General features: G+C 44.7%; 1 protein-coding gene across 4 annotated transcripts in view; it reads right to left on the reverse strand.

The window, feature by feature from the left end:
• Positions 1-404: 404 nt before the first annotated feature.
• LOC145537828 (patatin-like phospholipase domain-containing protein 4) overlaps positions 405-14,270 on the reverse strand; it is a 41,512-nt gene continuing 27,646 nt past the window's right edge. For 3 of the 4 annotated variants that reach the window (XM_081568732.1, XM_081568730.1, XM_081568729.1), the window contains 2 exons: positions 3,304-3,456; positions 405-1,170 (listed from right to left, as the gene is read on the reverse strand). In XM_081568732.1, the coding sequence (XP_081424858.1) occupies positions 1,039-1,170; positions 3,304-3,456 (285 nt within the window). In that variant the 3' untranslated portion in view covers positions 405-1,038. Of the gene's footprint in view, positions 1,171-3,303; positions 3,457-8,490; positions 8,606-14,270 lie in introns of all 4 variants that reach the window. The other variant, XM_081568731.1, reaches the window with a different exon arrangement.

A 14,270-nucleotide genomic window follows, 5' to 3' on the forward strand; every position in this document is an offset into this window, starting at 1 on the left:
CTTCAGTCATGTCTGTCTCTTTGCAACCCTATGGACTGTAGCCCGCCAGGCTCCTCTGTCCATGGGATTCTCCAGGCAAGAATACTGGAGTGGGGTGCCATTCCTTTCTCCAGGGGATCTTCCCAACTCAGGGACCGAACACGGGTCTCCTGCATTGAAGGCAGATTCTTTACCGTCTGAGCCAGCAGGAATGTTGATTCATTAGGGTATGACTCAGACACCAAAAGAAGGAACTAATGCCATCTACAGCACCACAGATGGACCTAGAGATTGTCACACCATGTGAAGTAAGTCAGAGAATGAGAAATATTGTGCCACATCCTTTACATGCAGAATCTAAAAAGAAATGATACAAACAAACTTATTCACAAAACAGAAACAGACTCACAGACTTAGAGAACGAATTTGTGATTGCCTATACGCACTGCTATATTTAAAATAAATAACCAACAAGGACCTGCTGTCCAGCACAGGGAACTCTGCTCAATACTCTGTAATATCCTTATGGTTCCCAGGGGGAAAGATGGGGGAAGGGATAGTTAGGGAGTCTGGGATGGACATGGACACACTGCTGTATTTAACATGGAGAACCAGCAAGGACCTGCTGGACAGCACAGGGAACTCTGCTTAATACTCTGTAATAACCTTATGGTTCCCAGGGGGGAGGATAGGGGAAGGGATAGTTAGGGAGTCTGGGATGGACATGGACACACTGCTGTATTTAACATGGAGAACCAGCAAGGACCTGCTGGACAGCACAGGGAACTCTGCTCAATGTCATGTGGCAGCCTGGATGGGAGGGAAGTTTACGGGAGAATGGATACATGTATATGTATGGCTGAGTCCCTTTGCTCTCCACCTGAAACCATCACAACATTGTAAACTGGGTATACCTCAAAACAAAGTAAAGTTTTTAAAAATTACAATCATTACAAAAAATAATAATAAAATCGATAGTGATGATAGGCTTTTTAAAAAGGATTTCATTAGAAAACTCCGTGAAGAACTGTGTTCGCCGTTAACAAGCTTGTAAGTGTCCTACTCAAACCAACTTTCTTTAAGTAAAAACCTGTTGGCGTCCTCGAAGCCCTGTCGATAGAGCGATTCCATTGTCTTCCTGCTTGGCGGGAAGAGGGCCCGGTTGAGTCTCAGCAAGTTTGCCATGGAGAGCTGTGACAGAGAGACAACAGGCACCATGGGAGATGCCAGGGCAGGTCAATCAACCTTTACTTCTGTAAGCAAAGCCTGCTTGTTATAGATACTATTAGCGATGTAAAAAAAAAAAAAATCTGTAGGAAGAAAATAATCTTAACATGTGAACTGCAGGCTCTGCAGTCAGTATAAACAAAATAATCTTAAAACCTGAACTGCGGGCTTTGCTGATGGCTCGGTGGTAAAGAATCTATCTGCCTGCCAGTGCAGTGGATACAGGTTGGATCCCTGGTCCAGGAAGAGCCCACAGGTCTCAGGGCAGCAAAGCCTGTGCACCAGGATTATAAACCTGTGCGTGAGAGCCTGGGAGCTGCAGCTGCTGAGTTCACGTGCCACCATCACTGAAGCCCGTGCGCCCTAGAGCCTGGACTCTGCAACCAGAGAAGCCGCTGCAATGAGAAGCCTGCTCTCTACAACTCGAGAAACGTCCACATCGCAACTAAGCCCCAGCATACTCCCCTCCCTCCCCCACCAAAAAAACAAAACACAGAACTCCACACGTAGACTGCTTGAGGGTTTCTCAGCCTGGGTACCACTGACGTTTGGGGCCAGACGCTTCTCTGGAGGCATCTGTCCTGCACACTGTAGGATGCTGAGCGACATCCCCGCGCTCTATCCCTAGATGCCAGTACACATTCCCGACTTTGCTAGCGTCTCCTGCATATAACGGGCTTCCTGGTGGCTCCAATGGTAAAGAAGCTGCCTGCCAACGTAGGAGCCACGGGCCCGATCCCTAGGTTGGGAAGATCCCCTGGAGGAGGGCATGGCAACCCACTCCTGCATTCTTGCCTGGAGAACTCTGTGGACAGAGGCTAGAGTCCATCGGCTCACAAAGAGTTAGACACCACTGAGCAACTACCGCTTTCACTTTCAAGGGCTACAGTCCATGGGGTTGCAAAGAGTCGGATGTGACTCAGCACGAACACACCTGCATACAGCCTCACTTCCTGTTGAGAACTAATTTTTGACTAGATTGAAGGAATCAACATTTTTATGTAAGTTCTTCTGGTAGGTCCCTAAGTTTTTCACTAATGTTTTTACATACTTAATCATTGCCACCTTTTAAAACAATTAAATGATCTCATTTACAACTGCACTGAGGAGACTTCCTTGGTAGTCCAGTGGTTAAGACTTCACCTTCTAAAGCAGGGGATATGGATTGGGTCCCTGGTCAGGGAGGTAGGTGAGGAAGGAAATGGCGACCCACTCCAGAATTCTTGCCTGCAGAATCTCATGGACAGCGGAGCCTGGCGGGCTATAGTCCATGGGGTCGCAAGAGTCGGACACAACTTAGTGACTAAACCACCACCACCAGGGAGGTAGGATCCCACATGCCGTGTGGCCAAAAAACCAGAACATAAACGACAGGAGCAATATTGTAACAAATTCAATAAAGACTCTTTAAAAAAAAAAAAAAATGGTCCACATTAAAAAAAAAAAATCTTAAAAAAAATAAAATTGCACTTCCCTGGTGGTTCAATGGTTTAGACTCTGCTTTCCAAGGCAGGGGACACAGGTTTTGGTCTCTACTGGGGGAACTAAGTGTCCCACATGCCACAGGGCAACTAAGCCCAAGCACCTCAACTACTGAGCCTGAGAGCCACAACTACAGAGGCCATGCGCTCTGGAGTTCGGGGTCACGAGCCACAACTAGGGAGCCTGTGAGCGCTGGAGACCTCTCGCTGAAACAAGGAGCCTGCCCACCACAACTAAGATCTATTGCAGACAATCAGTAAGTAAATAAGTATTTCAAAAAAAAATAAAATTGCGTTGAAAACTTGCCATGTATGCTGACCTGAAAAATAAGTGAAGAAATGGAAAATGTCCCACAGAGACAGTTCAAAAATAGTTCAACAAAAAAAGACTGCACACTCACAGTCTATAGGTACCCAGGTCCATATGCACGACATAGGTTGTGACTCATTTAAAATATGGGAAAAACCACTACAATACTGTAAAGTAATTAGCCTCCAATTTAAATGAATTTAAAAAATATGCATGCAAATCTGTACATATGATGGAGTTGCCAAGTGTGGGAAGCATTTGGAAAGTTTCAGGAGTCTGTGACGATCAGTGGACATCAGCACTCACCAGTACATCCTGGTTGGTGATACTAACATAGAAATGCAGCCGCCCTCTATCCTGCGGGGAGACGTCCAGTCGCCCACTGAACGGGGAGATGGTCACCGTGCGGCCGACGGGCAGGATTGGCAGGCTGTTGGTGAAGCCTCCGTCCACCCACTTCTGCAGAGAGAACAGTCCTCGTCAGCATGAGGAGACCACGTCCCTCCCACGTGAAGACAGTGAGCGTTGATTTCCACAAGACGACACCATCCTTCTGAGAATCTGTGCCTTGGGGATGAACGCCCTTGAGTTACTATTGATGAGGACCAGCTGGACTGGATTTGTTTTGGAAGCAAGCAAATCTTTGTATGCATATCATTTACCTGCGGTGGCCCCACGGTAAAGAATCTGCCTGCAATGTGTTTGATCCCTGGGTGGGGAAGATCCATTGGAGGAGGCCATGGCAACCCACTCCAGGATTCTTTTTTTTTTTTTTTTTTTTTTAGGTTTGCCCCACACTCCAGGATTCTTGCCTGGAGAATCCCATGGACAGAGGAGCCTGGTAGGTTCTCAGTGCACAGGATCACAAGGGTCAGACACAACTTAGCGACTAAACCAGACCAAGGAGTTTGGACGGAGTCAGGAAATCTCTCTAGTTGTTTAAAAGCTTTAAGTAGATTACTTAAGACCTTATTTTTTTTTTTTTAACTGATGATGGCAGATGCATAAGAAGCCACATGTAACGAGCTTGGGATTTATCATCTAACCAGAACGCAAAGCCATGTTGACCCTGACACTGAGCAGATCATCCCACATAACAGGCGGCTCCATTTTTAACTTCAGAGCTGGAAATCGGCATTGTCTTTAGCCAAGTGAAAAGTAAATAAATAAAGGACCACAAGAAACCCTTTCATCTCCAAAGTGACTCCTGAGTACACAGGGCTTCAAGCCTTGAAGAATTCGGGGTGGGGTGGGGTGGAGGGGCGGGAGAGGCGTATGAAGTGTTCAACAGGAACGGTGTTCAGGAGGGATTCGTGCTTTCAGACCTCAGCCCAAAGGAAAGAGAGGGAGAGACACAGCAGCAGGACAGGGGGCCTTCCACAGGCTTCTGCACACCTGCACACTGGGGGAAAGCTGAAGAAGCCTAAAGACGGAATTCTTCATGCCGTTTCAAGTGAAAGAGACTTTCAATCTGCCCTTGAGCCCACGTAATGGAATCAGCTCTGACAATAAACGCACAGACACACAAAACTGAAGTTCAAACGCTCCAAGCTATATCCAGATTGGAAATATCCTGCCGTGGATGTGCGGATACAAAGCTAGAAACTGTGGAGAACCTTGTCACTCACGCAGAGTCAGACATCCTGGAGTGTGAAGTCAAGTGGGCCTTAGGAAGCATCGCCACGAACAAAGCTAGTGGAGGTGATGGAATTTCAGCTGAGCTATTTCAAATCCTAAAAGATGATGCTGTTCAAGCACTGCACTCAATATGTCAGCCAATTTGAGTTTTCCAATTTGGAAAACTCAGCAGTGGCCATAGGACCGGAAAAGGTCCGGCCTCATCCCAATTCCCAAGAAGGGTAGTACTCAAGTATGTGCTAACCTTGGACAACTGCACTCATCTCCCATGCCGGTAGGATCATGCTTAAAACCTTGCATGCTAGGTTTCACTGTTATGTGAACCAAGAACTTCCAGATGTGCAAGCTGGATTTAGAAAAGGCAGAGGAATTGCAAATCAAATTGCCAATGTTCACTGGATCGTGGAGAACACAAGGGAATTCCGGAAAAATATCTACTTCTGCTTCCTGCTTCATTGATTATGCTAAAGCCTTTGACTAAAGCCTTTCCAAAAACTGTGGAAAATTCTTACAGACATGAGAATACCAAACCACTTTACCTGTCACTGGAGAAACCTGTATGCCGGTCAAGAGGCAACAGTTAAACTTAGACATGGAACAACTGACTGGTTCAAAATTGGTAAAGGACTAAAACAAGGCTGTAAACTGTCACCTTGCTTATTTAACTAATATGCAGAGTATACCATGCAAAATGCCAGGCTGGATGAATCCCAAGCTGGAATCAAGATTGTCAGAAGAAATATAAACGACCTCAGATATGCAGATGATATCTCTCTAACGGCAGAAAGTGAAGAAGAACTAAAGAGCCTCTTGATGAAAGTGAAGGAGGAGAGTGAAAAAGTTGACATGAAACTCAACATTCAGAAAACTAAGATCATGGCATCCGGTCCCATCACTTCATGGCAAATAGATGGGGAAACAGTGGAAGCAGTGACAGATTTTATTTTCTTGGGCTGCAAAATGACTGCTGAAGCTGAAGCTTCAATACTTTGGCCACCTGATGCAAAGAGCCGACTCTTTGGAAAAGACCCTGACGCTGGGAAAGATTGATGGCAGGAAGAGAAGGGGATGACAGAGGGTGAGATGGTTGGATGGCATCACCGACTCGATGGACATGAGTTTGAGCAAATTCTGCGAGACAGTGGACGACAGAGGAGCCTGGCGTGCTGCAGTCCACGGGGTCACAAAGAGTAGGACACAACTTAGCAACTGAACAACAACAGCAACCTCACAAAATAATCTGTTTTGGAGAAAAAAAGCAAGGAGGTGAGGACCGAGAAACAGGTTAGCATAAAGCGTCCTTAACTGAGTTAAGGACCTTCATTCACCTTTTCTCAGATGTCTTTTTTTCTTTTAAACGTTTTTCTTACCTGTTTTGATTTCTAGAGCAGGTGACTAAATGATAGGTATTGTTTACGTAGGCCTTGGCCAGCAACCAACTCCCGTCAGAGGAAATAAAAGTAAGTAAATAGAAAGTGAAAATGTGTTGAAAACTTCTGTTGAGGGAACTACATTTTGGTGGAGGAGAAAATATAAGTGGATTAGATTAAAATGAACCTGACCTGGGTAATCTGCTTACCGTCATTATTTTTTAAAAGAACAAAACACATTATATAATTGCTTATTATAATAATCATATTATATATTATATTAGTATTATTATTTATTATATATGCACATTTATATGTGCTTGTGTATAACGTGTATGTATAAATATGGATATACACACACACACACGACTATACAGATACTATCTAAAAAAGACAGGTTTGTATTAATAAGGCCCCCACATTGTAAAGTAACTACTATATTTGAGCAGACTCCGGCAGACAGTGGAGGTCAGAGGAACCCGGCGTGCTGCAGTTCATGGGGTCGAGGAGAGTTGGACACAACTGAGCGACTGAACAAGAACAAATACACTTCAATAAAAATTAACTAATTTAAAAAAAGAAGGTCCCTGATATCTGGTTCTGTGTCCTACTGTCCTGGAGTTGTTGTTTTTCTCTCTTCCCTCATCGCTTTGGATGCAGATACCTAGAAAGAGAGAGAGGACACCTTCCAAAATTACCTTTCATACCCTCAGTAGCACATCTCACCAACGATGCAAAAATTCACAGGTTTCATCAAGGGAAATAAAATACATGTACCAAGTGCTATATAACTGAGAGCTCACTTGTTTTATTCAACTTACAGAAAAGAAGGGTAATCTGGCTCGTTAATGTGCAAAGTGTTCTAATTCACCATGGGGCTAATGACTGCCGCTTAAGGGAATTGAAAATCTTTTTTCCAAATTTTGTTCACTCTTGTTAGCTTATTCTGATTGGATAAATGAGTCAGGGAAACATACAGCTTATCAAGCGGATTGATTAAATTTTTAGCGTTACTTGCTACTATGTAACCATAACCCCAGCAGCTCAGATGTTGTAAATACAGTCCATCTTTCTCCTGATTCATGCTCTCATGAACTGTATCACTCCCAATAACCACACACACACACACACACACACACACACACACACCACCCTCACCCCCAAGGCATGCTGATGCTAGCAAAATTTCTGGAAACAATAACATTACCAAGTGCAAATACCTTATATCTCATGCGCTACGGACAGATTAAAATTCTGCATTCCCTATGCTTCTGGCCATGAATTCTCTGGCTGTTTGCAACATATTCCTCAAAATGATTCCCACTTCATGGGCAGCATTCCATAAGTTGCCGTGACATCTCCTGCCGTGACACCGAGGATTCCAAAATCTTGCTGATGGCTCTTTCCAGGCTAGTTTTGCCCTGAGTTTCTTAGTTTCAGATTATAACATCTCCACTCATCAAAAGAAAGGGTAGGCCAAATAAGTTAAAAATTATTCCAGGAGAAAAATGTGCTTCAAAAAGCAAACATGTGGGACTTCAGTGGTGGTCCAGTGGCCAAGACACTCCACTCCCAATGAAGGGGTCCCAGGTTTGAGCTCTGGTCAGGTAACTAGATACCACATGCCCTAACTCAAAAAAAAAAAAAAAATTTCCATGTGCCACAACACAGGCCCAGTGCAGTCAAACAAACCAATAACTTTCTTTAAGATTCTTATAAATTAAAAAAAACATTTATAAATGTGTATAGAGAGAAAGAGACAGAAGTCACTCAGTCATATCTGACTCTTTATGACCCCATGGACTGTGGCCCGCCAGGCTCCTCCATCCATGGGATTCTCCAGGCAAAAATACTGGAGTGGGTAGCCTTTCCCTTCTCCAGGGGATCTTCCCCACCCAGGGATCGAACCCAGCTCTCCCGCATTGCAGGCAGATGCTTTACTGTCTGAGCCACCAGGGAATCCACCAGGGGATATTTAAATGTGTATAAATATTAATAAACATTAAAGAAAAAAATTTGGCCCCTACAGTTGCTGTCACTTGCCCTAACATCCTTTACCCGCATCTCTGAATTCTGGCCCCTACAGTTGATTGTCTTTTGTCCTAACGCCCTTGATCTGCATCTCTGACCATATTCTAACGTGCTCCATGGGAAGTTGAACTGTCTGAGTCCACAGAGTTGAAAAGAAACAACGGTTCTTCAGTAGAGAAGACGATCTCATGCCCAGAGGTGGGATGGGGCTCTACTGTGGGCTGCCCTTGGCGGGGTTACAGCGCTGGAGACCAAAGCCATGATTCTACAAGGTAGGGACACCCATCACAACAAACCCGGGGGGGCGGTCGTCTGCCAGCACATGTCAAGCTGTGTCTCACACATGATGCGTTCCGGGTTCACACCAGGCTCCTGACCTCCAGTGGCTCATGTCACGTAATTGAAGGCGCAGAGTGTAAAGCTCAAGGCTGTCCCCGTTACCGAGAGCGCTCACTTCTTCTGGCGGCAAGTCCTTTCAGAACACGCCGCGTATGCCTGGACGTACGTTCCACACTGCGAGAGGCTTGTGCTGGAACCTCGGGGCAGGGCTGGACTTGCTCTGCAAACGGCTTTGTTAGAAAGAGACAAATACCACACGATAACATTTGTATGTGGAACATCAAATGTGACGCAAATGAACTTATCGACAAAACAGAAGCAGAGTCATCGAGAACAGACCATGGCCGTCAAGGTGGAGGGGGAGAGGGAGGGAGTGGCGAAGGAATGGACTAGAGGCTTGCGGTTAGCAGGTGCCAACTATTATATACAGGATGGATAAACAACAAGGTCTGCTGTATAGCACAGGGAACTGTATCCAGTCTCCTGGGATAAACCACAATGGAAAAGAATAGGGAAAAGAATGTCTATATGTGTATAACTGAATCCCTGCACTGCGCAGCAGAATTGGCACAACACTGTCAATCAACTATTCAGTTCAGTTCAGTTCAGTTCAGTCGCTCAGTCGTGTCCGACTCTTTGTGACCCCATGGACTGCAGCACGCCAGGCCTCCCTGTCCATCACCAACTCCCAGAGTTCACTCAAAATCATGTTCATCGAGTCGGTGATGCCATCCAACCATCTCGTCATCTGTCGTCCCCTTCTCCTCCCGCCTTCAATCTTCCCCAGCATCAGGGTCTTTTCAAATGAGTCAGTTCTTCACATCAGGTACCAAAGGATTGGAGTTTCAGATTCAGCATCAGTCCTTCCAATGAACACCCAGGACTGATCTCCTACAGGATGGACTGGCTGGATCTCCTTGCAGTCCAAGGGACTCTCAAGAGTCTTCTCCAACAGCACAGTTCAAAAGCATCAATTCTTCAGCACTCAGCTTTCTTTAAAGTCCAACTCTCACATCCATACATGACCACTGGAAAACCATAGCCTTGACTAGACGGACCTTTGTTGGCAAAGTAATGTCTGTGCTTTTTAATATGCTGTCTAGGTTGGTCATAGGTTTCCTTCCAAGGAGTAAGCATCTTTTAATTTTATGACTGCAGCCACCATATGCAGTGATTTTGGAGCCCAAGAAAATAAAGTCTGTCACTGTTTCCATTGTGTCCCTATCTATTTGCCATGAAGTGATGGGACCGGATGCCATGATCTTAGTTCTCTGAAACAAATGTTAAGTCTTACGAAAGTAGGAAGCTTCTAAATGATTAATGAAAAATAATTTTTAAAAAAATAAAAGTATTGGGTCCACAAAGAAGTGTGAGTAAAATCCAGTATGTTCAACAGCTAAGTGACTCCAGACATGGACAAGAGTGGGCAGCATAGTGGACATGAGCAGTGCGTTGAGGATGCCCCCCCATGGCCTGGACCACACCAGGTCACACCCAGGCCTTCCAGGGCTCCGCCCCAAACTGAGTGATGCTCAGCCCCCTCTGACCCCTGCTACAACCCCCCATAGCTTCAGAAAAACCGCCAGAGCTAACTGACAGATCAAAACCTGACCTCCACAGAAAACATCAAAACCCAGGGAGGGAGAAAGCAAGACACAAAGCTTTATGTCATCAGGACAAGGCTCACGTCCACAGCAAAGCACTGCATTGAAGACAGAGTTCACATTTCCCTGAAAACGGGGAGATTCAAGAGTGTAACCTGGCCTGCACACCATCTTCAGCTGCGGGAAGGGGAGGCGCTGATTGAATCCATTTTTGTTGTTGTTCAGTCGCTCAGTTGTGTCCGACTCTTTGAGACCCCATGGACTGTAGCCCGCCAGGCTCCTCTGTCCATGGAGATTATCCAGGCAAGAATCCTGGAGTGGGTTGCCATGCCCTCCTCCAGGGGATCTTCCTGACCCAGGGATCGAACCCTTGTCTCCCACATTGCAGGCAGATTCTTTACCGTCTGAGCCACCAGGGAAGCCCACGAATACTGGAGCGGGGTGCCATTCCCTGCTCCAGAGGATCTTCCCGATTGAGTCCTTAGCAAGTGGCAAATGGCTACCATGTGGCTGCAAAAACAAGCAAGAACCCCAAGGAGCACCCTGTTAATCATCGTGTACATGGGGTCCCCTCTCCGTGGGCTTTATTACACAACCAAGGGGAACCAGGGACTTCCCTGGTGGTCCACGGATTAAGAATCTGCCTGCCAATGTAGGGGACACAGGTTCAGCCCCTGGTCCAGGAAGATCCCACGTGCCATGGAGCAACTAAGCCCGGGGACCACAACTGCCGAAGCCCTCGAACCACAACTACTGAAGCCCTTGAACCACAACTACTGAAGCCTGCACGCCCTAGAGTCTGTGCTCTGGGAGGAGACAAGCCACTGCAGTGAAAAGCCTTCGCACAACTAGAGAGTGGCCTCCACTTACGGCAACTAGACAAAGCCTGAGCGCGGCAACAAAGACTCAATGCAACCAAAAATAAAATACAGTGAATTGGTAAATGATTTTTAAAAACAAACAGAAAAACAAGTCATTATGACACTGCCACTGTGCACAGAGGCCAGTCATCAGAGGGCTGTGCTTCACCTCCCAAGGTCAAATATATATATAAAAAAATATATATATATTTCTTAATATATACAAATATAAATATATATATTTCTTAATATATAAATATATATATATCTTAATATATATAAATATATATATAAATATATATATTTTTAATATATAAATATATATTTCTTAATATATAAATATACATATACATTTCTTAATATACCTATTTCTTAATATATATAAATATCTATTTCTTAATATATATATTTCTTAATATATATAAATATATACAGTTCTTTATATATATAAATATACTTTTATATATATAAATATATATATTTCTTTATATATATACATACAGAGGTTTCTTAATATATATATATAGATATATGTATACTTTAAGAAATGAACAAGACTTAGTAGAACAAGAGGCCTGTGACTGATGTAGACATTACAGATCATCCTGGGAACGGTGCCCCCTGACTAAGCTACGTGTCTTTAGTGAAGTGAATGAACATTTCTGCATCTCAGTTTCCTCATCTATAACATACAGGGGTAATATTCCCCACAGCACATGGGAGTGGACTCTGGTGCATCAGATAGAAAGCAATAACAACAGAAGTTTTACTTCTTTTTCCCATGAAAGCAACATAGAAGGTACATCGGTAAGGTCCCCCTCCTCAAGTCATGCAGGCCCCAAGTCTCCTCAACTCATTATCTGTCTCTGTTTACGGAGTGATCTGTGACCTCATGAACCACAATAGCTGCCAGAGCTCTGGTCATCACATCTAAGTTCCAGGCAGCAGGGAGGAAACAAACACACACAGCCTCACTTCCTATAAGTCCCACAATAACGTGGCCTACCTCTCACTGCCAGCACTTAAGGGGGTGGCCACACTTAGCAGCAAGGAACACTGGTTAACGTGACCTTTCAGCTACACGGCAATAAGACCACATAAGAATTGGAGTTCTGTTACTGAGGAAGAAGAAGACGACATTGTCCATTGGAAGAAACTAGGAGCCACCACCTGCAGCTAATTCATAATACAGTTATTACTATTTAAATACGGGACATGTTCAGCATAGTCTCACAACATATCGGGGTGGCCAGAAAGATCATTGAGGATTCCCCGTATTACAGAAAACCCAAGTGGACCTTCTGGCAAACTCAGTACTAGCCTTCTGGGTCTCTGTTCTGTAACCTTCATTCCATCCTCCCTTTCCTTCCTTCCTGGCCATAGCTACACCCACCTTCTCCGTCAGCACCTCTTAATTTACCCATCACATCAGCAATGCTGATGACTCCCAGATCCCAAATCCCCTTTTCATGATCATATATAATCTCGTAAGACACCTAAGTGCTTTGCATATCTTTTTTTTTTCTGCCATTTAGCCATTCCTGTCATGATTACATATTATCAAGCAATAACTTGAAGTAAAATCATCACATTTCAGATCATCAAATTAAAGTTCATAACCATAATGTAAAGTTGATTTGGTGAGCATCTGTGTTCAACATTTATAGGTAAAAATAAGTGTTGATTTTTACTGCTCTAACGGAAAAATGCTACTTAGCTTACTTTAAAATCATTACGTCAAGTGGGGTACTTCTCACATTTTTAAATGACAACAAGAAATCGTGCTCCTTGGTAACTGAGTATCTGTTACCTCTGAGAGGCAGTATCCAGAATAGGGGGGAAAAAAAACGGCTTTGAGATTTCCCAGGTGGGCTAGTGGCTCAGACTCCTTGCTCCCAAAGCAGGGGGCGCTGGTTCAATCCCTGGTCAGGGAACTAGACCCCACATGCCTCAGTTAAGAGATCCCACGGGATGCAACCAAGACTGGACACTGACAAATAAATAGATATTTAAAATGGCTTTCGGTGAGCTTTTGTTTATGCTGCTTTAAAGAAAAAAAAACAAAACAGTGTATATGATGTTTCTGAGTGGTCACGAAGAGGGCTTCAACCAACAGCATGGAAGCCCATCACTGCAAGTAATGCTTGTGCTAACAAAGAGAGCTCAACTTGGACAAGGCAGACCACTTCAAGGTTCGCTGTCTATTCATCAACATGACCTCATCCAGTGACTCAGCCTCACTTTTCTCATCTGCCCCTTTTAGACAACCATCCCAGGACACACTGCTTTGGCCAGGAATCCTATAAGAAGCACAGAAAAGGGCTGGGATGGCCAGGAAAACTCAGACGAAGAAAATCAAGAGGGCTGACAAGGTCCAAACACAAACAGATCCCCAAACACATTAGCTAAGAGATTTGTAAAAAATCAGTTCCCTGGTTTTGAGCACAGCCTTTTGCTGGGTCTTCAAAGTGAATGAACCAATGACAGTTATTAAAATGCTTTTCACGTACACATTTATAAATGAGTACATACATATCACATGTCTATAAAATAAACGGCATTAATCATCCATGAATCTGTGCCTGATTTTGAGTAGGTGTTACACAGTATGTGGGATTACAAAATATATATCTGTGGTGTGTGTTACATAGCTACTGTGCCTGGGACTTCCCTGGCGGCCCAGTGGCTGAGACTCCAAGTTCCTAATGCAGGGGCCATCATGGTTTCAGTCCCTAGTGGGGAACTAGACCCCACAAACCCCTGCTAAGAGTTCTCATGCTGTAATTAAAAGATCCTGCATGCTGCAACTATGACACAGAGCAGCCAAACAATATTTAACAAAATGGGGGAAGTACTGGTAAAGAACCTGCCTGCCAACGCAGGAGACTTAGAGAGTCACAGGTTTGAGTCCTAGGTCGGGAAAATCCCGTGGAGGAGGGCATGGCAACCCACTCCAGTATTCTTGCCTGGAGAATCTCATGGACAGAGGAGCCTGGCGGGCTACAGTCCATGGGGTTGCAGAGTCAGACACGACTGAGCAACTTAGCACACACACACACACACAAATAAATAGCCACCGTGTTTGACCGTAAAACGCTTATCTCTGGTGTGCATTAAGTAGATACTGTGTCTGGTTATAGGAGTGTGTGCTGGTGTGTAGGCTATGGAAGAGCAGGATCAGACAGGATGGTGAAATTTGATAGCACAAACATGTCTTGCAGGATGCAGAAGAAAGCCGGCAGAAATGACTTCGGGCAGTGTGGACAGCAGACAGCAGGCGGTAGTTCACTCAGTTCAGTCGCTCAGTGGTGTCCGACGCTTTGTAACCCCATGGACTGCAGCACGACGCCAGGCCTCGCTGTCCTTCACCACCTCCTGGAGTTTACTCAAACTCACGTCCATGGAGTTGGTGATGCCATCCAACCCTCTCA

Source organism: Giraffa tippelskirchi, chromosome Y (genome assembly GCF_054371585.1).
Source record: "Giraffa tippelskirchi isolate mGirTip1 chromosome Y, T2T-mGirTip1v1.2.pri, whole genome shotgun sequence".
In the NCBI taxonomy this organism is placed as follows: domain Eukaryota; kingdom Metazoa; phylum Chordata; class Mammalia; order Artiodactyla; family Giraffidae; genus Giraffa; species Giraffa tippelskirchi.